Raw genomic sequence first — 25,540 nt, forward strand, 5'->3', positions numbered from 1 at the left:
GGTTAAATTTGCCATGTTGCAAGGAGCTTAGCATCGGTCTTGCTACCTTGCGCTGCGCTCAGTGGATCTGCGCTCGACAGTGCAGCCTGAGCGGAGTAGTCGAACGCAGATCCACTGAGCTCTCAACACAGACAGCATCCTCAGAAGAAAAGTTGATAAAATAAATTAAAAATTTTGTATTGTTTGATACATATGCATACCGAACCGAAAGCACTGTATCGAACGGTTCAACCATAAGTTACATTTTAAGGTGACCCAAACAATGACGACTACAAAATTAAGGGAAAAAAATATCACAGCTAGAAGATCAGCCTAGTATCAAATGTACGAAATAACCAGTTACTCTAGATTTTTTTAAAGCTTGTTTCAGTTACTCTATATCACAAATTAAAAAGTGCAAAAAATTTGAATGCACCATTTAGTTTCCTGTAACTTTCTATGGCTTTATTAAGCATACTGTAGTTACTGTAGAAAAAAATAAATGTGCTTACTGTGAGGAGGTGAGGGGTGGGAGGCACTAATGAACTTTACATGGAATGAACCATTTAAAAAAAAAAAAAAAAAAAGGGAACAACAAAAAGAAACACATTAAAGTCAAAGATCTGTTGTCACTGCATTTTGCCAAAAGTCAACATGAAACTATCAACATGTGAAGAATAAATAAAGTCACTGCTAATAAAAAGCTACAGAAAGTCAGATTTAGCTGTATTCAGTCTTGTGTAAAGCCGCAGTGTTCAGCTCCACAGAATTAACAAACAAAAAAAAATAAAATATAAAAAAAAAAGCAATGCAGCCTATTTAACTGTATTCATACAACCTTGCCAGAGGCTGTGACTTGTAGATGGATGCTAGGATATACATCTACATATACTAATGAAAACCGGATACAAAAAAATATATTGAGTACAACTGTACCAGCAGTGAGTATTTCTAAAATGTTACAGATAAAAAATAAATTCTGAGTAAATATATAGTATAGAATAAGGATTGTAATAGAACCCAGCTATTTAAAACATGCTGTCTAGTTAGATATCTACTGTGATATTAGTTTATTAAGTAATCGCCCACAGTGAGTGTATAGACAGGAAACTATAATTATTCAACAGTGGATACGTCCAGTTCACCATCATAAAGAAGACTGATTAGGCTAGTGTCTTCACAAAGCGGGGGACCAGAGCCTTAATTGCATTATCACAATCACAAATGTATTCGTGAACACATCAGTTCCAACTGAAACAGGTAACCTGCTACCTTAAACGGTCAGAAATGTAATAGTGCAAATGAGACCTGGTTGTCCTTTTCAAGTAATATAAATTCAAAAGCAGTGTGATTTAGATGAAAATAAAGAGTAAATCCATGGCTTATATGTTGATTGGAAAGGCAGGAAACTCTTTGGCTATCAAGGCAGGTGAAAGGCAGGTAAAACAGAGCATGAACTCTGAACAACTGACCACTGTGAATCTCATTTTCATTTCAAAATAAAATCTGTGATTGTTTCCACAACTAACACTGTCAACCCAACTATTCAATATTAAGATTCTCTTCTATTATAAGAGAGATTTAATGATTTCAGATTACAAATCTGAGCTAACAGAAGGTTGACCCTTGAGGTCCACAAGCGAACAGCCGGTGTGAGCACCATATGTCTTACTCTGTTCTTGGTTAAGGGAAGTTGATTCTTGGCAAGAAATGAGAGCGAGCGATCTCTACTCTCATTTGCACATACTTAAGTGATTATAATGTTTACTCCCCTCTGATTCACGGATCAGCGTCTGGAGTTTGATGGCCCCCACCCCTGGCCTTGATTTGGAGCCAGGCATCTCCCAGAGCCTTGGCAAAATGGTCATCCACTGAACCCGTTATGGACACTGAGTTAGACACAGACTCTGCTTCTTTGTAGTTCTCTCCAAGACTTCGACGAAAGTGCTCCTCAATCACAGGATCGCATACTAAATTGGATGGAATAACATCACGTGGAGGAAGAAGACCAAAAAGAAATTGTTATTTCCATGCATCTAAACTGAAAACTGAATAAATACCTTTTGATTTCTCAGTTCAATAAAAAATTTAAAAAATTTAAAAAAATCAGCTTTGGAGATGCTCTCTTATCAAAGTCTAGGAAAAACACAGCTGGGTATTTTGAAAAATAGCTTTGATTGCAAATTTGATGCAAAGTGCAGAACATATAATAGCTTGAGTGCATGAAAGTTAGTTTTTAGATTTATTTTTTTTTAACCATTTCATTTTGTTACACTATTTGGTACATTTACAATAGATCAAATACAGATTCAGATACAATTTGTTTGATTCTCTACAGTTTTTCCTAGGTATGTGTCATTTTCAGAGGTTGCCTTTATGATTCAGTTTAGACTTAAACTAAATCAGAAATCTTAAAACAATCTAGTGCAATATACTGGTGTAATTCATTTTAGGATAAGCTTTTGTTGTGTGCAACCATTGCAATAAACTAGTTTGCATAACAGTGAGTCAAAAACTCAAACTACATCTGATTAGGGCTGCATGATAACTCAAGAATTTTCAAACTGGCCAATGTACAACCACATATTACTTTTATGTTTGGAAAGAGACTGAGAACACATACACAAAGGACAGAGACACCAACTTGTGGCAGCAATTGCTCTTAATTATTGACAAAGTTGGATTTTAACGTTGATAAATTGGTTAAATTAGCAAAATAAAAATATGTAACTTGGATATATTTTTGTGCAACCACCCAGCACTGTTGACTTTAAAACTCCACAGGTCTTTTAGATCTTTTTTTTTTGTCATACTTTAGCAAATCAGTACATGGAAAGACAAATATATTAGTTTGTTAGTGCAAGTATCTTAAAAGACTTACCATTAGCCATTCTCGGATCAGTAGGTGGGCTAGTAGTGCAACCATTCATGTGGCAGTGAGAGAGGTTGCAGTTGCGGTTGCTCGCAGGGGCACAGGTAATAACCGAGGGACGATTCTGTATAAGAAAAGGAGGAAGAAGAAGAAAAAAAAAAAAAAAAAAAAAAAAAAAGATTCATTACTGACCCACATTACTGGTTAAATGTTTTTGTTTTTTTTAATCCATCTGTGATCAACCATATATATATATATATATATATATATATATATATATATATATATATATATATATATATATATATATATATATATATATATATATATATATATATATATATATATATATATATATATATATATATATATATATATATATATATATATATATATATATATATATACACATACATATATATATATATACATACATATATATATATATATATACATATATATATATACATACATATATATACATACACATACATATATATACACATATACATACATATATATATATACATACATATATATACATACACATACATATATATACATATACATACATATATATACACATACACATATATATATACACATATACATACATACATATATACATACATACATATATACATACATATATACATACACATATACATACACATATACATACACATACACATACACATATATATATATATATATATATATATATATATATACATACACATATATATATATATATATATATACACATATATATATACACACACATATATATACATACACATATATATACATACACATATATATATATATATATATATACATACACATATATATATATACACACACATATATATACATACACATATATATATATACATACACATATATATATATACATACACATATATATATATACATACACATATATATATATACATACACATATATATATATACATACACATATATATATATACATACACATATATATATATACATACACATATATATATATATATATATATATATATATATATATATATATATATATATATATATATATATATATATATATATATATATATATATATATATATATATATATACACACATATATACATATATATATATATATATATATACACATATATATACACACATATACACACACACACACACACACACACACAGGGGTGCACATAAGTGGTCCGCAGGTGCGCAATCGCTGTCAAAATAAAAGACGCGCACCAGATAAGAAGTTGCAACGCACGTTTGCGTACATAACATTTTCTGGAGGAGGATAGACCTTTGTTTAGAACTCTTAAAGATGTCGAAGAAGCAAGCTCCTTTAAGCAATTACTTTGGTGTTCCTCCACCTCCAAAGAAATGTCAGAAGGAGTCCGAAAAGAAGTGTGGATTCTCCGAAAAGTGGTTGCAGGCGGTGAGCTGGCTTCAAACAAATGATGAACGCACAGAGATGTGGTGCAGAATATGCTGTGAAAATCCCACTCTAGCGGACAAAAACAGTGCCTTTAATATGTACACAAACGCGCGTTGCAACTTCTTATCTGGTGCACGTCTTTTATTTTGACAGCGAATGCGCAGCTGCGGACCACTTATGTGCACCCCAAATCTGCAAGACAACTCTAGTAACAGGACAACAGGAAACATGGCCAACACACTGTGAACACAGTCTTTATTCTGTCATCTGTGTTAATCGTGGCATTAAATCTCTGCTGGCCATCACATGTAGCAACCTTTACCTTTATACATATCTGTTATTTTGATCTCCTTACACTGACTTAAATACATAAGCCAAAATATATAAAGATATTAAAAATAAACTGATATGTTGTCTTTACAGGCAGATAAGAAACATTTTCTTTGTTCATCCTCTTAGTGAAATTCATATTTTTATTTGTTCTCACATTAGCTCGTAGTTGTGTTTTTCTTTACTGTTGACTGTAATAAACCATAGAGGTTTAAATAGGTCAGTATTTAAACAGTTTCTCAAAACTGATTTTGCCAGCCTTACAATACACCCTTACAATTGTTGTTTTGCACACAGTAAATGCATTTCAGTACATGTTTTATCCATCCACTGGTCATATCTCACTGAACAACAAGAAAGGTGAAAAAAATTAAATGTGTGCAACCTTTTTAAAAAACAACAACAAAAAAACCATCACAATGCTCTCTTTATGTGCTACAAGTTGACGTACCTGCTGTCGCTCTACAGTTCCACTTATGACAGACCTCTCTGTTCCCCTAACTCCAATGTCATGGCTGCTTTTGGTCAGAGGTATCGGCTGGTCTACAGCATAGCCAGCAATGGAGGCATACAGATGGTTCCCATGGAGACCATTAGAGGAGGAAATAACGTGCTCCACAGGACTGTGGCTGAGGCTCCAGTGCTCACTACGGTTGTCTCCAGCAGAGGGACGCCCCCTTGATAAAGACAGTTAAAATAAAATGTACTAGCAGCTTCGTGGACAACTTTTGTTTTAATTGTTGTGCAGAGGGGATGTTTTTTTTAAGCAGACACAGATGAAGTACAGGAAGGGGTTTTCATTTGTAATGTGCAGCTTTATAATTATTATTATTGTAGACTTTTCTTAAGATTATATACAGCTTCATTTTAAGATTTGTTTATATCAGTGAACTACTTTGTGTCAAGTCTTGATGCATGCTCAATCAACCAGGTAAGGAAGTATGTCCAGACCAACAGAATCAACTTTTTGGGGTTCTCTGTGTCACACTTTACCATCAAACTTTAAGAGGCTGATCATTAAAGTCATGGTCAGATTTATTTTTTTCCTTTCAGCCTGTATTGTGAATAACATCAGACTGAATGTTTTTACCCATATTGGATAAAATAAATACATTTCACAGCCAGAACACACTGAAACACTGAGTGCTGTATTTATTTATAAATAAATAAATAAATAAATAAATAATACCATATGCTGGCTTCGAGACTTAAATGAAACCAAACGAAAAAAGGAGATGAATACAAGGTTGTTAGGGCTTCTTAATAATTTTATATTTTTGTATGACAATCAGAAAAGTATCACGGGGACCCTGTTTGTAATGCATGACTCTTGTCACATGATGTATTACATTTACAACTCATATATTGCACTGCATACAATTTATTCAATCCAACAAATATAAAAAGCCAATACAGCAATAATTTCAAGACCCACACAAAATCATAATAATTTTTTAAAGGCACTTACAGCTGGGTGGCAAACAATCTGCTCATTTTGGTCATGTGGTCTTCATCACAGTGGAATCGGTCTTCCATTTGTTCTTCGCCATATTTTCGTTTGCTTGGGCAGTGAGGAGGAGGCCCACTTATATTGGACATAGTGGCAGAAAGGGAGGGCATCTTGGACTCATCTGTGGGAAAGAGTTCAGTAGTAGAAATAACTTAATTAAATTAATTTAGACTAAAAGGAAGTTTCCAGAATAAAATACACAATAAACACAGTAAACTATAAGGACTCTGTGTATTCCATCAATTCATTTTAAACTGACTTTTTGAGACTGCACTGGTAGGTGATCAAGAGTTTCATAAATATACCAAGTAATACAATTTGGCCAGATTTTAATAAACCATGAGCTACAAAAAGCAAAGTAGAAACCAGTTTGACTAAGTACATCTTGCATAATGTTAAAACAATGTAAATAACGTATAATAAAGTTGACAATATTACATAATCTGGGGCTATTGCACAACGGAGAACACTTGATACATATAGTTATAATGGAGAAGTACTTTGGGTTTTGGTGAATTAAAAAAAAATAATACCAGATTTATTGGGGGACCGGAGATCATAAATTAAGTAAATGGCAACTAAATTATAATTTACATTTATTTTTTTGAATTCCTATTATAAAACGACTCTGACTTTGTTTCATGTATGGAGGTGCAATTTGTTTGGGAAGTAAACTTTGATCAAAAAAGCCAATAGAGCAATACACAAGCAGTTAAAAATCACCCACTCATCTAAGCCCAAAGGAAACTGTGTGTAGAAACATGATAAAGCACATTTTTGAGCAAAATTTCCTGATTTCTTTAGATGTTTGACTAAGCAGTGGCACAAATGAGTGTTACACAACCTGAAGCTTAATCACTGCTACATCATATGAAGCAGCATTGTAGTGTATGCTGTTATAGCTTGGGAATGTCTACAAATTTCAAATGAATGTTATTATTATTCAATGCCAACTTGTTAAATACAGGCTATAAAAATCGTATTTTAAAGTTGCGATGTTATTAAACAAAACAGTCGTTGTTCTCCGCACCAACAAGTTGTTAAACATGTCGTCAGTCTCGACGCTAGAGTCAGGATAGTCAAAAGGGTAACGCAAATCACAACACAGGGGTATCTGGCGCTGAATTTAGGGAAACCACAACGTGTTGCGTTTTATAAATGAACTCAGGAACTATAGGACCAAAAGAAAGAAAAAAGACAAACTTACCTTCGTAGTGCAGTCTCCCAATGTTATTGTTCATCTTGTCCAGGAACTGAGAGTTTATCATGTCCATTCTAGCATTTACACGAACAGGCTACTTGCTAACATTAACGTTAGCAAGCTATCCTAAAGGAGATAGAAATGTTGTCATGTTTTTAAAAATGGCATACGTTTACACGCCAGTTAATGGTAATCCCAAAAGACATTAGTCTTTATTTTGTTCCACGACAGGCACTTCATGACACTGAAGACTACAGGCTTTAGTGCGGCTAGCTAAACACGTAGCATACGCTGAGCTAGTTGCTACTAGCCGTTCATCAGTGCGAGCTTTAAATTAAACTACGAAGTTTATAAACGCTTATATTGAAGAGGTTGTTGTTATTAAAATACAATGTTATACATGTATTGTGACCAGCGGTCTGCTTAGTTGCTGAAGCCAAAATACAAGACAGCGAACTTTGTCTACTTTACTCACGACACAAACTTACGTTAGCCAAGTCGCTAACTTTTCAATGCGCTAGGTCAATGGTTTTCGTTTTAACTAGCAAAAACCTAAAAACTACAAGTCAGTATCTACTTAGTTCCAGGTTAGGTTCAATAGTCTACATCCAACAAACTGAATTCCAAAAAATGGGTATTCCTATTCTTCCATGATACTTACTTCTTCGACAAAAATTAGCTTTACGGCAACACCATAGTTAGCCGAGTCTGCCTACGTACTCTGCCTTCTTCACGCACTTTCACACAGCAGCAGTCCTCAGACAACAAAAGAGCTGAGCGGCCCTAGCGGAGAGATACGAGGCGAACCGGGGCTTTTTGAAGCATATTTAAAAGGTACTTTTATACGGTATGAACACTTTGATATTAACCATTAACAAATTATCCTATCATCCTAAAAGTAACATTGTTTTTCAAGTTTATCAAGCTACGCAGCCTATGAAGATGCCCAAATGAAATGGGTTTAACGTGAAACACAATAGGCTACTTGATTATTTTTTTTTAATGACACTACTGACCATATAGATAATGTTTTTGATATGTGAAGAAAGTAAACATACAAAGAGCTGCTTTCTCTGAACTGCTGTTGATTTTACACGAATCATTATGAGGAGTTTCCAGTGATTTTCACTGCAGTGAGTTTAGTTTCCTGCAGTCTGACTGCAGCACAGCACATTGAGGACAGACTGAGGGCACAATGCCCTGGCCCTGCTGGAGCGTCTCATCCACAGACATCTGACTAGAATGGCTGGGTTTCAGACTTAAGCAAAGCTGAGGTTGGTTTTGTTGCTCAATACACTGATACTACCACATGGTGTCACAATAGCACACATGTTTAATAGTCATTGCAAGGTACACCATCTTTTAGCAATATTATTTTCAGATTATTCTTATTATTTATTTCAGCCAATAGATTCTCTACCGATTCTACACACACACACACACACACACACACACACACACACACACACACACACACACACACACACACACTGTAGGTGCAAAATTACTAGCATATAGCAACAATCAGCTTTACCAATAGCATCATTCTAGCTTTTGATTAAAACCATGGACAACAACCCCAGTCAGCGATCGAGAGAATGGTCACATTTATCTAAGCTCATGTATAAACTCATATTATCTTCCTCAACTACGCTGCCACAACCCCAAAAACAAAATTCACCCTTGTTAAAGTGACATAAAGATAACTGTAATGTCTGCCAGCATGCAACAAAACAGAGGAGCCTGTTAATCACAAATCTTTACACCATATCAACTGATAAACTGGACTAGCAAAAGCTTTGAGAGGGGAGAATTGGGCTCAAGTGATCTTGGTATTCCACCCCCCCACCCCATATATGCAAGATGCACAGCTACAAGTATTCATGCATAGTACATTCATAAAGAAATAGCAGCTAGTAACAGTTGTAAACATGCCAAAGCAGGATACAAACACAAGAGACATTTTCTCTCAGTACAGAAGTGGATCAATGAATTCACCACACACAATATCTCCGTGTCCATGCTTGTTGGCTGTGAGCACACAATATCTTCAATACAGTTCCATTTGTTTAGCAGTTTTCAGTAAGGTCATGTATTAAAGCTGCACAAGTTGATAAATGACATCTTTTTAGTTGCAGAAACATGAGGGGTGCTCCCCAAAGTCTGACCTGCATAAGCCCATCTATTCAGTGTACTCCTTAGTCTCGCTAGTTACTACAGTTGCTGCAGAAGCACTAAATTATTTAAACTCAGGAAATAAAGTGAGCCCACACTAGCTTGTTAGTGAAATGAGCTTTAACTTTAAATTTTATGAATTAGTATAACTTGTAGTTGAAGTGTGTCAGTAGGATTCAGCTGACGGGGCACAGTTAGTAGAGGGCAGGCCTGGACCCTGCTCAAATCTAAAGTCCTAGAGGTATACTTATCCCGCTGTCTTCTCTCCTTCCTCTTTTAAGCACCATTTATTTGCTTTGGCTCGCTAAACATAATCCAAATTGCTGCTAACAACTAGTCCTACAGAGTCAGTAAAAGATATATAGTAGCTGACTGTCAACAGGTTTACAGGCATTTTGCACAAATGACAGAGATCAGGGTCAGAAAATACTAATATCATATTTCCCAGAATTTCCCTTAATCAGTGAAATGTAAAATGAATGAATAAATAGTTGTAGACCTGAAATTCAATTCATAAGGTAAATTTATATTCCATAGAATTAATTATATAAATTATTATTATTATTATTATTATTATTATTATTATTGTGTCACGTTGCCAAGCAACAGAGGAATTTTCTCCAATTTCAGATTTTTAGTATTAGAGGAAATCTTCAAATTCTGTAAAAATATTTATAAAGCATAAAACTAATTCCATGTAAAAATTTAGCAATTTGAAATGTCATAAACAACATATAAAATATACACGGTATGTGCAAGTATCTCATAATATCTAAAAAAGTATTGTATTAATATTTTACCATGTTATTAACCGTTAAAATGCAGGACTGAAGTGGGGCTGTAAGATTTCTAGTTAACAAGTCATGCCATGATGAATGAAGTCATATAGTAATATTAGCCCTTCATTAGAAAATATACTCAAACTGCGATATAAAGATTCAATGTCCTGACTTGCAATTTTTTTATGTGTGCCTATGTTTGAATTTATCTTTTTACACTTTAACAACCTTTTACCACTGCACATCACAAGTTATTGATTTATTGAATTGTTTAAAAAATCCAGTCTTTTGTTTTGTCTTATATAATTAATAAGTGCTTTACAGAAATTACTGTGTTTTTAGTGAACCTTGTGATAATTAGTGCTAAGAATATTGCATGCAGTGTTTTTATGCTCTCATAAGCATCAAACGTTTATATAAAATATAATGAACACAATGAATTGTGCCACCCGTAATGGAGACATGTTAGCCAAGTGAGTTTGTAATGTTTTTAAATTAAACAACTATTGTAGTAAATTATAATAAGGAAAATTATTACATAGAGAGAGATTCATTAAACAATTAAGACAGAGAGTTTTAGTGCATGAATTTGTTTCTCAAGGGACGGCTGATGACGCTTCTTCTCATTCACCAGTCCTAACAGCCATTTTAGATTTCATGGCTGCATTCTATAAGCAGGGAAAACAGCACCCAGACAGAGGGCAGGGTGAACCTGAGTAACAAGGGGAGTAGGAGTAAGGGGAGGGTGATGTAGTACACAGTACACCTTTTTGCACTTTCACTGGAAACCCCTCTATTTTTCATGCTCTGGTTCAAAAAAGGATGACGTCTCTAAGGCAGTAGAAAATGGGGGAGGGGTAGAAAAGGCAGGCATGCCGGGGGGAGAGAGAGGAGAGAGTGGAGGGCGATAGCAGGAAGGAGAGGCACAGCCAGAGCATCATTTGCAATGCTTGAGGAAAGCACGGGGTAAAGTGATTGGCTATGGGAAAGTGTAGCGTCACTGCCAGTGAGGGGGAGCTTCGAGGATGCTCCACTGAGCTGAGAGGGAATACATTTGTTGGGAGTTTGCACTGAGAGCTCAGCCATTATCAGCTGTACCACTGAGAACAGGGGCTTCTCGGCAGAATACTTTTCCACACCCAGTGCTTGTTGACTCTTCTTCTTGCTCCTCTGCAGCCATGAATTATTTGCGTCGGCGTCTCTCAGACAGCACGTTCATCTCCAACCTGCCCAATGGCTACATGACAGACCTTCAGAGGCCCGATCCTGCTCAGCCTCCTCCACCTGCCTCCAACACCCCTGCCAAGTCTCCGACATCTGGGCCAACACCTCCAGCCACTTCCCCTGCTCCAGAGAGGAAACCCCAGCCAGTTCAGTCGACAGGAGCGGGTTTCTTCAGTTCCATTACCAACGTTGTTAAGCAGACAGCTGCCTCTGCAGGGCTAGTGGAGCAGACCCAAGTCACGACACCTAAGAAGTTTAAAATTCTCCTGGTCATTGATGAACCACAACAGGAGTGGTAAGAGAAAATGCTGCTCTTATATCATTCGTGTTGTGTCATTCAGATGCTGCTGTAGGCATTGTTTCTATGTTTCAGCCATATAGCTGTTAGGTAATGGTTAAAGAACTGCTGAAACAACATCTCTATCAAGCACCCTGCAGAGATGAATGGGGAGTGCTGCTGTGGTTTGATGTTACACCATGCCAGTGTTCAGAATAATACACTCAGGCAGCCAAAACTTAATCAAAAACAATCCACTGATTCTCAGCAGTAATGCCATTATCCCAAGATGGAGGACTTTAAATGTCCTTTGTTTGCTCTTTTTTGTAAGAAATGCAAATGCTTTGTTTAATCGTTTTATTTAGTTTTGCATCTGTCTGTACAAAAAGCTGATTAATTAATTAAAAATGGTGAAATACTGCACTGGAATGTGATTTTTCACCATTTTTTAAAAAAGGAATGGTATTCCACAGGTTGTGCAGCATTGAGAACTGCATGTTATTTCTAATCCTGCAGTGCTTCCCCTCAATCAATGGGGTTTCCCCCTGCTCACTGATGGAAGATCACATGGCATGACAAGAAATTAAACCTATGGTGCATAGGGTTCTCTTAGTTGTGAGTCCAACCTTAAAATGTATAACATAGTTATGTTTCTCAACCCTTAACCTCAATAACCTTAAGGCATTAAGCAGTTGTACTGGCAGCCGTGTCCTAGGGGATCTTAGTCAGAGGTAGCTTAAAGCAAGCATCTTTGTCAGTCGACTGCTTGAAGGACCTAAAATGTTCTAAATGAGTGTATGCATGGATTTATATGGAAATTACTTTGCGTGTTGTCAAACAATAGAATATATTTGATTAACTCTCTCACCACATGACAAACATTTATTTACGCTGGTGGCATGTTTTTCACTGCAGCATATCCAGTCATTTTCAGTTACCACCTAGACATAGAAAGCATAGAACTGTAACTTAACTCTTTAATGCCTTTGATGCCTTTTTAACTGTATACCACAGAGTATACAGTGGTATACAGTTAAAAAGAATGAAAAGAATCAGCTTGCTTCACTTTTAAACATATACACATAAGATATCTTGCAGTTACATGTATTTTCAGCAATGTGAAATTTGTTTATTTACATTGCTGAAAATACATGTTTATTCATATTCATAGACTACACCTTATTCCAAGGTGTAGTCTATTATTCCCCCAAATCAGCTGGGATAGGCTTCAGCCCCCCAGTGTATCTAAAGTGGATAAGCAGTTAAGCAGTTAGCTGGATGGATGAAAACACCAATAGTTGAAGGAATATAGTAATAGGTAGACAGCATGGTAAAATTTGTCAACACATCATGTCTCAGAAGGTTAATATGTTACCGTTGTTCTATATCATGTATCAACCTTAGCTAAATGCCACTGTGTGTGTGTTTATTTGTGCAGGACTGGCCATTAATGGATTAGAAACCCTGATCGTTGTTGTTAATAAGATGAGACCCTCGTTAGCAGGATGGATGCCAGCTTTTATATTCACTTGTTCTATATTTCTTATGAGAGGAAAGGAAGATCAAATATTGCTCTGCATATCTGGCACAGAAACAAGATATAGTAAATTCAACTAAAGTTTTGCCCTTCATCAAAGACCCTTCTTATAAATAATGTAGGTTGAGTCGGTTGAGCTGATAGGATGTGGCATTATTTTTACTGTCAGTATACAACAGGAGCTGATATGTAGAAACTCCTGTGTAAAAACCTTAGGTAATTATCTGCCCTGACTGTACCTATATTGCAGATAAATCCATTTTGAAGCTTGATGTGTTCATAACATGTGCAGTTTACTGTTGTTGCAATGTGCATCTAGTGCATAGCCACTTTGGACATCAGCTTTCAAAGGGCTTCCTCTTTCTTGAGCCTGCATCTATTTTTTAGGCCTGCTCAATATCACCACGAGGGAGATATTACATGTTTGACTAGGTTTTGTTTCTTTTGGACAGGTTTTATGGTCACTATTTCAGTATAAACCAGTTTACATAGTGTAGGCTGGGATTGCTTTGTTTTGTTTAGCCTTTGTACTCATTCTGTTAGAGCATAGAAACCCTAACCGAGAACGATTCGGTGAAAAAAAGTTTCAGAATAGATGTTTTTATATTAATACATGTTTTGTTTTCCTTTGCCATGTTGGCACAGTGTACGTTTTTGCTTTGTATTGCTTACATGCTCACTGTGTGGCAGGATGTCCAGACTTTTGTCTGCACACTGCTGCAAATGTAAGGAAGATTAATGAGAACCTGCTGGCCCAGGACACAATTGAAATCAAGAGAGGTCTCCGGGCTAATTGCATCTGTGAGAAGGCTCAACCATTAAATTCTGTTTACTTTCTAAAACATTTAATTATTTTTCACTTCTGAATGTTTCTGTAACATATCTAATTGCCTGTAACTTATATGTTTTATTATTAGATATCTCATGTCTTTTATGTACCCAGAGCTGGGCAAAGATGAAATCACAGTAAGCGTAGAATGACACGAAATCTAGAATATAGAGAAAACAGAAGATATTAGTATAGACATTCTATTCTCTTCATTATACAACAAGCTAAGCAGAATACTTACAGTGTGTCGTGAAATCTGGGTGTTTACCAGGGTCAGAGCGCAGACTGATGCTTTTTGTTATTCAGCCAGTGTTTGACTTGTTAGATGAGGCTGTCAGTCATGAAGAGTTGTTTATTTTGTTCCAGGATGGCTGTGCTATAATTTGCTTTTACAGGACAGGAGGAGCAGATGGCTCACTGTCTTACTTATCAGACTAATGGCTGAGATGCCTTGGTTCCTTGCACACACTATATAATGTAGCTCAGTTTCAGAAACAGCATTTCTTTAATTGAATTGCTCAATGTTAAAAATTACCCAAAAAATAATTAGTCTACTGCTTCATCTGATATCAGAAGAAGATGCTGTGAGCTTAATCTAGTTCAGACATTGCCAATATGTGAGAGTGAATGTTACGCAAGCAAAGTAATAAGACATTAACATTCAGCAAGGATTCTGGCTTACCAAGCCCTCAGTGACTCATCTGAAAAAATGTCTTTCATAGCAATCTTTAATTTGGCAAATGTTTTACAGCATTTAGCCAAAACCAGCATCCCCTTAAACCTTAGATGATCCTGAGGACATTGTGTGCCATTCCATTTTATATTTTTATGCTATTTTGGCTGTGCTGAATGAATATAGCTCATGTTCGACAGAGGATATTAATTTTTTTAATGTTAGAATGTTAGAATTCTTGTCTTGGTTCCTTAAATGAGCAGCTGTGCTGCAGCCATAGTTATAGGTATGAGCATTAGTGCAGGAACAGTCATTTTGGAGCTACTAAAGTGATAAGTGTGTGTCACTATTGATGTTGGATAAGGGTTTATGTGTGGTGCAATACAAATAATAATGAAACTCTCGTTGAATTAAATGAATTATTGTAGTTTTTTGTGGAGCTATGTAAACATATTGGCCTTTAAAGGGTTAAAATAAAAAGAATTATAATTAATTTTTCCTATTTATATTTCAGATTGAAGTAGTTTTAAAAGCGTTATCACTGAAAACAAAACATTAATTTCTTATTTGTTTTTTAACCTCATGTTTAATTCAAGTCAAAAGAACCCCTGTTGATTCTTACAAATCAATGATCCATGTAAACATCTACTGTCATGCTTCCTCGTTTCAAACCAAGCAGGTGTGAAGCCAGCAGTCAAATCCAAAGGAAGAAATAAATATAGTTTTATATAAAAATAAAGTTATTGGTTTTTGGACGAAAGCTAAACTTGACACCAGAGAATCTGTTTGCTGCGAGCTGACAGCCACATTCTAATGCATATTAATGCAGTGCATTGAAAGATCACTTCTTTAAATGTGTGGCTTCGGTGGCCTTTTCAGTGTGCTGAGCTGAGACGTTCTTTGCACAGTGAATAACCATGAATCAATCACATAACCACACCTCTTCTGTACAGTCATTCCTTATGCTAAAAAATATTATTATTATAAATATTAATTTAAAAAAAGCTTATTTGTACAAAATAAAACTTATCGTGCATGATGTACTTGATTTCAGGGATCATGTTTTGGAAATAATATCTTTTTTGTGTAGGTTGGCAGAGAGCATTCATTGCAGTGCAAAGCAGGCTCTTCATTTTCCTAAATATTAGAGCGGTGATTCATATTTTAATGCTTGTTTTCTTCAGCAGCCAAGTAGATCCCAATGCTCTAATTACATTTTGAATGAATTATTCAGCTTTTCCTCCCTGTGTGACAGGAGGGTGATGCAAATGAAAAGGAAGCCCAAGTAGGAAGTGAAAAACATGTTTGCAAAATATACTTACATCATGCGTCATAATGTCACATTGTCTACAAATTTTCTTTGAATATAGCTATAATAATTTATGTAGCACACTTGCACTGTAGTAGCTGGTGGTTAGATTTAGTATGAACTTGAACCTGTGGAAATTCAAACCAAAATTCGAGCTTAACAATGGCAGCTTGAGGGAAGGATCTTTATTTGTGCTCTCCCTAGTATTGATTTGTCCCAGTAGTATCTGTGGCCACAGCTTATCTTGTCTGGGCCATCCCCTGTATATCAGTAAGAGACACAGAAATAATAGGCGCAAAATCGCTGTGAGGCTTTGGCAGTTTTCATCCATGTGTAGTTTTTGGTCACTGATCCACCTTAATCGCAAAACCCCGTGATAAGACTTCCTCTTCAACAGTGATCCAGGTGACGAAAAATGTGGGGTGTCACATTTATTTTTAAGAGCTGAATTACAAGTCTGAAAGGTGCAACCATTTTTGGGAATCTTTGAATTCAGTGAATGTTGCCTCATTGCATCATCCGTGTTATCCCCCGTAGGCACTACTGTTACTGCCAGATTGAGGGGGAAAGGTGTTGGAAATCTGCAGTTAGAAAACCACAAAGTGACATGTCTGGATTGTAATACTTCATGCACTTCACACATTTGCACATATTGAGCAGTGATTTATGATCCATATTTTGTGTTATATTTGTTGCAAAGTAAAAACTAATATGATCATTATACTCAGAGGTGCAGTCAGTTGAATCTATTTTGGAAATCTCTGTAATCCTGTTGTTGTATTTGTGATTACATTAAAAGTTAATGCTTTCTTTTTACCCAGGGCCAAATTATTCCGCGGAAAGAAAATACTTGGGGATTATGACATCAAAGTGGAACAGGTACAATTCATCAGCCAAATTAAATCCATTGCAAGTACGCTTTGAGTGCAGAGTATGCGAGTTCATAAGTTTAAATGCACTGTTCTCTTTTCTAACGATCAACTCCCTAGGCTGAATTCAACGAGATCAATGTCATAGCTCATGCAAATGGAACCTGCGATGTTAACATGCAGGTTCTGAGAAATGGTACCAAGGTTGTCAGGTAAGACACATGCAAACACACACAGAGAAGATTCAATGTAAAGTGCTGTTTATGTAGCACTTTTCTAGTTTTACTCAAAGTACTTTAGACTGCAAGTCACATCTAACCATACAGTCATGCAGCCCTTTACTTTGCACACTTCTTATCTACTTCACATCCCATAGTTCATCTTCACCAGTTAATCTAACAAAATGAGTCACTTTCGCTTTCTTTTTTTAAATCAATATATATACACTAACAGTCCCTACCTGATTTATCTACATTGTTATCAACACTTTAAACAGCCTGTCATTTTTATGGTGTGTTCTCGCCACATCTATGCTGTAATTCTATTTTTTAGGTCATTCAAGCCAGACTTTGTCCTCATTCGTCAACATGCCTTCAGTATGACCCAGAATGAAGATTTTCGCAACCTGATCATTGGCCTGCAGTATGGTGGTGTGCCAAGCATCAATACCCTCGAGTCCATCTACAACCTGTGTGACAAGCCGTGGGCGGTATGCAATCAGCAGTCAGGCAGTGGTTTACTTAGAACAATAGTAGCAGGCAGATGGATGAAAACACTGATCTTTTCTGAATGCCCTGGTTCTGGATTGCATTTCATATTGTTTAAAAAATTCTGTGAAACAATTTCCAACTTTTGTATGTTTGTCGGTTATTTCTTTATGTGTGTTTATCTTTATGCATGTGCAGTTTGCCCAGCTTATCAACACCTGCAGAAAGTTAGGTCCTGAGAAGTTCCCTCTGATCGAACAGACTTTTTACCCAAACTACAAGGAGATGGTGAGAACCATGTCATCTCCCCCATTTTTACTGCACAAATTGAAATGTAAGAAGTAACTCAAATTATAACTTGTTACTTTAGGTAAGCATGCCATCGTTTCCTGTTGTTGTGAAGATTGGACACGCCCACTCTGGTATTGGAAAGGTATACAGGTTGTTCCTGTTGCAATAATATGAAAGTATGCAGACTGTGGATATACTCTTCATTAAAACAACTATCTTTTTTCAATATTTTACTATTTTCTGTCTAATCATTTTGTGCACAGGTGAAGGTGGACAACCACAGTAAGTTCCAGGACATAGCTAGTGTTGTGGCTCTTACCCAGACCTACACCACCACAGAGCCTCTCATTGACTCCAAGTACGATATCAGAATCCAGAAGATTGGCACCGACTACAAAGCTTACATGTATGTAGAACACTTTTGTTGCTTGGCATTACAAATAAAACAGAAGATAGGCTGACATTGCTTTAATTTGTGCAATTTACCCATATCAGGAGAACTTCCATATCTGGTAACTGGAAGACCAACACGGGCTCAGCTATGCTTGAACAAGTGGCCATGACTGATAGGTGAGAATGCTACAGTCAGTGTTTGATGTTTATGTAAGCATTGTGGTTATAAAGGGATAGATGGTCAGCAACAATGCTCATGTAGGCTGTGGTGTTTAAATGGTATTCACTTGGTACTAAAGGCCTTTAATTAAATAAATAAAGGTATGAAGAAAAGGATCTCTGAATGTACACCACATCAAACCTTCAAGCACCAGGTGTCACTCATGTCAGCTAAGAACAGGAAACTGAAGCTACACCAAAACTCCCTGATCATTGCACTGCCACCAGCCTTAATCATTAATCCAAGACAGGATGGATCCATGTTTTCAATTCTCTTCCTATATTTGGCATCAACAAAGCATTTTTGCCTAGAGTTGCTCAACTTAAATTTCAACCGGTCATCTTGGCAATGTCTGTATGCCTAAATGTATTTAGTTGGTTTCAAGTTACATATTTTTTTTGTTAGGTACAAGATGTGGGTTGACACCTGCTCAGAGATTTTCGGGGGTCTGGATATTTGTGCAGTTAAAGCTATCCATGGGAAAGATGGCAGAGACTACATCACTGAGGTAGGAATCTAGGACTGTCATGTTTAAAAGTGAACTTGTGCATTTGAAACATACTGAATATACTGTTTGACATGAATGTCACATTTTATATTAGGCCAAGCTTTTTACAAGACACTGCCCTCTGCTGTCTCTCTACTGTAACTATCTTCCACTTGTCATAGGTGGTTGGTTCTTCCATGCCGCTGGTAGGTGAACACCAGGCTGAGGATCGACAGCTCATTGCAGACATGGTGCTAGCAAAAATGAACGAGTTAGTGGAGAAAGAAGCTAATGCTCCCAAGAGACCCACCACCATACAACCATCCCAGGTACAGCAACACACAGGCACAGCAGTTAGAAGCAGTAGCGTTGTGCTAGTTTTGTTTTTGTTTATGTTTTTGAATATTGTCAGTGGTGTGTACTATAAGATTAAAAAAATATTTAGCTGTTATAATTTTTCACCAATTAACTGTTGAATGAGTAAATTCCTAAAAAAAAAATTCTGTTTTTAGGGGACCGGCCAGAAGGGAGAGATTACTGGTGAACCCACCAAGAACGGTGCTGGGCGCCCGCCTCAAGGTTGTCTGCAGTACATTCTTGACTGTAATGGCGTTGCAGTGGGTCCGAAACCAGTCCAGGCCAACTGAGTAACCCAGTAGAATGGGGATATCTGAGAGTCTAGATAACAGCGATGTACCTGCTGAACACATGCACAGACGTGTGTATGCGTGTGTGCGTGTGTGGATGCTCATAGCTAGAGTCAAATTTTTTGGTGGCGTGAGCTCAGTACAGATGAGTGCTGGCCTGGACTGTGTTTTAAACTCTATGCAGTGTCAAAACGTACTGTCTACTTGTTGACCTGTTGATTTAAGTGTGCTTTTATAGGACACCTGTGTTTCAGTAGCTGTGGTTTTTCTTTGGGGCTGTTGTTGATGATGTAAAATGCAGATTGTGCCTACACTGAGTTCGGTGCTGCTCTGTGCTACTCGTTTAACCCAGCTATGGATCTTTCATTTGCCCTTCCCACCCCTTTTCTTTTTGTTTTGGTGTGTACCTTTAGATATTGTTCAAACTGTGGAAGATTGTACAGTTTGAAACTTGTGTATATCTCAATATGTAAACAGTGGGTGTGTATGGCTGTAGTAGTGATTATTTTCGTACTAATACTAATAAATAGAGTTTTTTTTAATTTGTTTTGCATGATTGATAGAAAGGCAGGTGCAAGTCAGTTATAAATGTCTGATCAAGTGGGATGTTCACGTAACATCGCTGTTACACCGCTGTATTTATCTAAGCTGTGTTCCCTGTGATTCATGCATTGTGAATGTGTCATAAGAAATGCATATTATAAGTTGTACAGGATAAAGTGTAGAGATACAGTAGAGACATACAGTATATTGCCTTTCCAAAATCTTTTTTTTCTCTTTTTCATTACTAGTTTCACTAGAAAAGAGATTATACAGAGTTTTAATAGATATTTAATCGATAATAGAATTAGTCTAAGATGTATTGATGATTTTATTATGCAGAAGGTGTGCAGGTGTCTACAGACAACTTCTATATATTTTGAACCAAAGAACATATCGGTTACTTTTAATCATCCTTTGCACTCCAGTAACCCACAACGTAAGTACCAGTGATGAGACCGTTAATTCTGCGGCTGTCACACGGAGTGTGCAATTTAATCAGAGCTGAGCGCTCCAAGACAACAGTTATGTTTTCAAATTGCTTGTTGTAAGTCACACAGCAGTGAACTGACGCTGCATTCAAGCTGTTGTGTGGAGGCAGACATTGTTTCTGATAATAAAAAGCTGTGTAATGTATGATTTGCCCCCTCCATTCCTTACTCTCACTCTGGAGATCAGCTATCATTGGAGGTGTTGCCATGGCAACAGTGCAAGTGCGCTGAGATTTAGTCTGGATTCCGGTAGTAGTACTGTGTCCCCATTACTGCCATTCAAAGATTCCTGTGAGATGTTGGAAGTTGCAATAATTTATTTATTCATTTTGACTCTTTTAGAACAATAATGTATTTTTTTTAATCCAACCAATCATCAAATTGATACGACAAAGCTATAGCCATCCATGCATTAAATTGTGTTTAGACAAGTGGGTTGTTGGGTTTTGTTTTGTTTTTTTTACACAATCGATCGTTGTCCAGTGGCTTTTGTGTGGAAGCCATTTCGCATATCCAATACAATAAATGGTGTAACAGCTAAAAAGCAACCAAATCAACTGTAAAAAATAAATCCGCACCATTTTCCAACAATTTGTTTGTTACAACAGTATAAAACATGTTCAGCAAGTTCTGTGTGCAGTCTTTTTCTAAGTTGTATAAAGTGCCATTGTAACTGTGAGCGTGTCCTTGTAAAAGCCATGCCTGCGGCTTATTGGATGTGTTGTTCTGTTTAATAGGAAGTATGCCATGACAATGATTTTCAAAGGAAGAACATGCAGAGGTACCCCATCAGTAATAGCTGCATAGTGACGCCTTGGTCGGTGATTGTGATTATTTGGTCACTGTGTTGAGGTGGAACTTGTGTCATCAGACCTAGTGAACTGTATGCGTTAAAGACCGTGGTACTTCTGAGGCCAGTGTTGAGCTGTTCGTATCAAGATCAGAGGACAATATATTGTAGAGGGGAAAAAATCCTCTCTGGAAATTCAACCTCTGTCACTGGCAATAAAGCTTCCTTTGCAATACATGCTTGGTCTGTGTCCTCGTATGTGTTACGATTTTATTAATTTTATTCATTATGGCAACACTGGGTAATATGACAGGCTCATCTAAATTACACAGTCTAGTAGGCAGAAGTTCAGCTGCTAAGTGCACATACTGCGATGCTTCCAATGCATGAAATTATATCTGTATTGTGAAAGAGATGGTGATAACACATCTCCTCTGCTTTGTGCCTTCATATTGTGCTGTTTGTCTTATATGTTGAGAATGTGGGATATTTTATTTGTATCAGACAAGTTAATAAATAAAACAGTAATCATGGAGAACTGGCTACTCTACATATGAACACATATGAAGCTTTCATTTATCATTTTGTCTCCATAGCTGTGATACACTTTACAATCATAATTATTATTTTCACAAACACCTGCTCTAAAGCTCATCCTCAAATGTAAAGTGTTTAAAAAAACAAAAAAAACAAAGCATAGCAGATTTTTTCAGACACTGCACCAAGAAAGTCTAAGGTAGACACTTAAGATTCAAAAACTTTTATATTTTCAGTGCACTCAAGTTCCAGGATTGAAGCCAACACTTCAGTTTCTCCATAGAAACACTTCTACCTATCTACACAGAGCTATAAAGCACCAAAACCACTAAAAAAAAAAAGAGCATGACAGTGAGGAAAACCACAATGACCTCCAAAGATGAAATAGGAATACATAGATTCTGTCATCAATGCTCACATCAGGGCTCTGGTTTTCAGTTATTCAAAGAGCAAATATACTCTTGCATGAATTCACACACAACCACACACATGCTGATTGACTCTGCACCTAAAAGGTTATGATTTTCCTGTTTTTCAGTAAATCCCAATCTCTAAGGAGTGCCTCTGGAATGAAAGAAAAAGGCTTTTTCTGCATTTTCAGTGAAGACAAAGCCCATCTGCAACTAGAGGAAGTTTATTTTCTGAAAAAAAAAAGAAGTAATTTTCAACCTGTATCATTCAACATGTTGCAAAATAAACAGAAAAGGTGCCTGGTGTTCTGAGGCCTGCCATAACAAGATATACAAAAAACGATATAAATAAAGAATGGAAAACATGAAAATGTACATTTTCAGTTTTTGCTGAAATCTCAAAAGGTTTTTTCCCCCACAGTGAATGTATTTCAAGTGTAACTATGAGGACATTTTACGTTCGATTATCTGATTGTAAAGCTAGTGTTATATTTTACCTATATACTCTAGCATCACCTGTTATCATCAATATTACAGTTATAGACATATATGTACTTTTTGCACCTTGCATTGTTGTGTCTTCTGGTGATATAAAATGACTATTACAATAATTACAAAATACTCTGCATAAAAAGTGGTTGCAGGAGAATTTTTATTTGTAACTCTGTTCATACCTTTGAGGTGTATGTGAGAAAATTTGGACAAAAATGCATCGCTTGTATTTACAGCTCAGTTGTATTAGTATTCCACTATTTGTATCTTATTAAGCTTTCTTATGCATTAAGTAATGAGTAGTAAGGACTAGATTGTATTCTCATTCTAGTCCTGTTTTCTTATTGAAAGATTGAAATAACAGAGCATCTGCTGTCTGATTGAACACATTTAAACATTTAACTATACTTAAATAGGTTTATATCAAGTCTTCATGAACATAATATTTCATTCTTTTCACTTAATTTGTGCTGTGGTGTGTTCATTCTCTTCCTGATATGAGTGGCTGCACAGAACAGCAGTCAGCACTGATAATTTTTTCTGCCGACAGATGATCCATGAATAATTGACATGGCTGCAGAAGCCATCCTGCATTATAATAGATGCATAGCTTTGCTATGAATTCTACTGGAGTTAGATGACAATCAAGTCTGTTGTTTACTTTAGAAGATATCAATATTCACACAGCAGATTAATTTTATCTGTTTGAACAAATATTAGCTGTCTCCCACAGATAAAATATGTTCCACAGGCAGCATTTGTCAGACTTACAGATGGTCCTTTCTCCTCACTACAAGCAGACCGACCTGGCCGGTTGAAGCTTCTGAAGAACTCAAGAGGAATGAATGTGGGTTCTTGAAGCTCCAGCTTCTGTCCAGACTCCTGCCAGCTGTCTGCCAAGCTGCTGCTCAACATGAACACTTTGTGGCCTGTAGGGGCACGCTGCACTGACCATCTGGTGAAGATCACAGTGGATCACCACTAATGAAGGAACATGTAAAAGTGACCTGCAATAAACAGCAGCATCTCTGAAAGTCATTAATTGCACCCAATTCTAACATGTTATATAGATGTTTTTTGTTTTTTCCCAAAAATGTGAATAAAGGGGATAAATTTAATTAAATCAGACCTGTCAATCAAGCTGACTGTTTTCGGATTGATTAATTAATTAAAAACTACTAACACATTACCACCACAAATGCTGAACGTGACATCCTACTTGTGTCCTACTTAAAATTTTAAACCTAATAAAAATATATTAAATGTGTAATGAAACCAAATTTATTATTATCAAATAAAAATCTAAATTTATTCAGTTTACAATAATATAAGACCATGAAAAGTTATATTTCATCTTATGTGAAGAGCTGGATCTAGAATGCGCTTGTTTCAAACGTGACTGGTTATGTTTCTGTAAATCAACTGAAGAATAAAGGAACAGAAATATTGAGCTTTATTGTTGCCATCTGCTGGTGGAGTTGAGGTACAAAAATACTATATATAGTATCTTAGTTTGTAAGATTGCATAACCAGCCACTTGAGCTGCATAGTGTACCTTCAATTTTTCACAGACTGGCACCACAAGAATACATCGATCAACTATCCAGCTAAAAAAGGAAATTAATTGCTTTCTATTTATTATTACTTATTATTTATTGAAGGTAAAACCCTTGAAAGAGAAAGGCAAGTAGCTGTCTGGCAGACAACGTCAGATAAATCAAAGATTGGTACGACATGTTTTCAGGTCGTTTGTGAAACTGCATTAGTCTAATGGCGGAGAAGAATACATCTTGTTGTGCCCCGCCTGTCTTTGTAGGAGGCTGTAAGGTGTAGACTGGAGTTTAGGGTTATTACAGCTTCCCCTTTTACTTAAAGCATATTTCAGATGGCAACATTTTTTATTGAACTAGATCTCCCAAAACAAAGATCAAAGAAAATAATAATTTCAGAATAATTATCAGATGGTGTAAAACTTAAAAATAAAATGTTTCATAAACAATGATATTAGTTACCATCTGACTTTTAAACATTTTTTAAAAATGTAGATACTGAACTACACGGTCTTGTCACAGTTATTCCACATGTTTACCCCTCGAATAGATATACACCCCTTTTCATATTTGTCCTTACTATTGCTTTTCTTTAAATTAATGTTTCCTAAGTTCGCATAAGTTCACATCTTTTCTCCTCTACTCCACAATCTCATTAGCTAAGTTATAGCCAACAATTACAAAAAAAGAACAGGTTAACTATTTAGATCTTTAGTTTTAGCTATATTATTTTTACAGTGTAATTAGGATAGTTTGCTTTTTCACAACTTGTGTCAAGAACTGTCCATGTTTCTTAAGTTACTGCTAAAATATCTTGTAATTATTCCCTTTCACTGAGTCACTAAATATTTATTTATTTTAATGTATTTTACTTAGTTCTACTTTTAAAAACATCCTATTATAGTGCATCGTCCTTTATACATGCACTCTCTATTCCCTTTGTGATCCATGGCTTATCCACAT

At 36.1% G+C, this 25,540-nt stretch overlaps 2 protein-coding genes across 7 annotated transcripts; one reads left to right on the forward strand and one right to left on the reverse strand.

Moving 5' to 3' along the window:
- Window positions 1-1,032: 1,032 nt before the first annotated feature.
- vgll4a (vestigial-like family member 4a) lies at window positions 1,033-8,302 on the reverse strand. Of its 2 annotated transcripts, none has more exons than XM_080294856.1 (6): window positions 8,012-8,302; window positions 7,357-7,476; window positions 6,108-6,270; window positions 5,091-5,316; window positions 2,861-2,975; window positions 1,033-1,949 (listed from the first exon to the last, which is right to left on the reverse strand). In XM_080294856.1, the coding sequence occupies exons 2-6, from the start codon at window positions 7,421-7,423 to the stop codon at window positions 1,759-1,761; spliced, it is 762 nt and encodes a 253-aa protein (XP_080150982.1). In that variant the 5' UTR covers window positions 7,424-7,476; window positions 8,012-8,302; the 3' UTR covers window positions 1,033-1,758. The 2 variants fall into 2 exon arrangements, with proteins under 2 accessions (XP_080150982.1, XP_080150983.1); XM_080294857.1 differs by having other exon boundaries at window positions 7,839-8,020.
- syn2a (synapsin IIa) lies at window positions 8,063-24,167 on the forward strand. Of its 5 annotated transcripts, none has more exons than XM_080294851.1 (12): window positions 8,063-8,184; window positions 11,481-11,823; window positions 16,975-17,032; window positions 17,143-17,234; window positions 17,575-17,731; window positions 17,928-18,017; window positions 18,100-18,162; window positions 18,284-18,426; window positions 18,516-18,590; window positions 19,039-19,141; window positions 19,303-19,449; window positions 19,633-20,307. In XM_080294851.1, exons 2-12 carry the CDS (start codon window positions 11,483-11,485, stop codon window positions 19,765-19,767), a joined length of 1,404 nt encoding a protein of 467 aa, XP_080150977.1. In that variant the 5' UTR covers window positions 8,063-8,184; window positions 11,481-11,482; the 3' UTR covers window positions 19,768-20,307. The 5 variants fall into 5 exon arrangements, with proteins under 5 accessions (XP_080150977.1, XP_080150979.1, XP_080150978.1 ...); XM_080294853.1 differs by having other exon boundaries at window positions 8,098-8,197; XM_080294852.1 differs by lacking the exon at window positions 8,063-8,184 and adding an exon at window positions 8,499-8,624.
- The last annotated feature ends 1,373 nt before the right edge of the window (window positions 24,168-25,540 follow it).

Source organism: Astatotilapia calliptera, chromosome 20 (assembly GCF_964374335.1).
Source record: "Astatotilapia calliptera chromosome 20, fAstCal68.1, whole genome shotgun sequence".
In the NCBI taxonomy this organism is placed as follows: domain Eukaryota; kingdom Metazoa; phylum Chordata; class Actinopteri; order Cichliformes; family Cichlidae; genus Astatotilapia; species Astatotilapia calliptera.

What these genes read in the sequence shown, in the direction of transcription:
- vgll4a (XM_080294856.1), bottom strand. Translation starts at nt 7,423, where the DNA reads ATGGACATGATAAACTCTCAGTTCCTGGACAAGATGAACAATAACATT. An exon ending in TGGGAGACTGCACTACGAAG is followed by an intron (nt 6,271 to 7,356) that starts GTAAGTTTGTCT and finishes TCTTTCCCACAG; the next exon opens with ATGAGTCCAAGATGCCCTCC. An exon ending in TGATCCGAGAATGGCTAATG is followed by an intron (nt 1,950 to 2,860) that starts GTAAGTCTTTTA and finishes CATCCAATTTAG; the next exon opens with TATGCGATCCTGTGATTGAG.
- syn2a (XM_080294851.1), top strand. Translation starts at nt 11,483, where the DNA reads ATGAATTATTTGCGTCGGCGTCTCTCAGACAGCACGTTCATCTCCAAC. An exon ending in TGTGTGACAAGCCGTGGGCG is followed by an intron (nt 17,732 to 17,927) that starts GTATGCAATCAG and finishes ATGCATGTGCAG; the next exon opens with TTTGCCCAGCTTATCAACAC. An exon ending in ACCGACTACAAAGCTTACAT is followed by an intron (nt 18,427 to 18,515) that starts GTATGTAGAACA and finishes TACCCATATCAG; the next exon opens with GAGAACTTCCATATCTGGTA.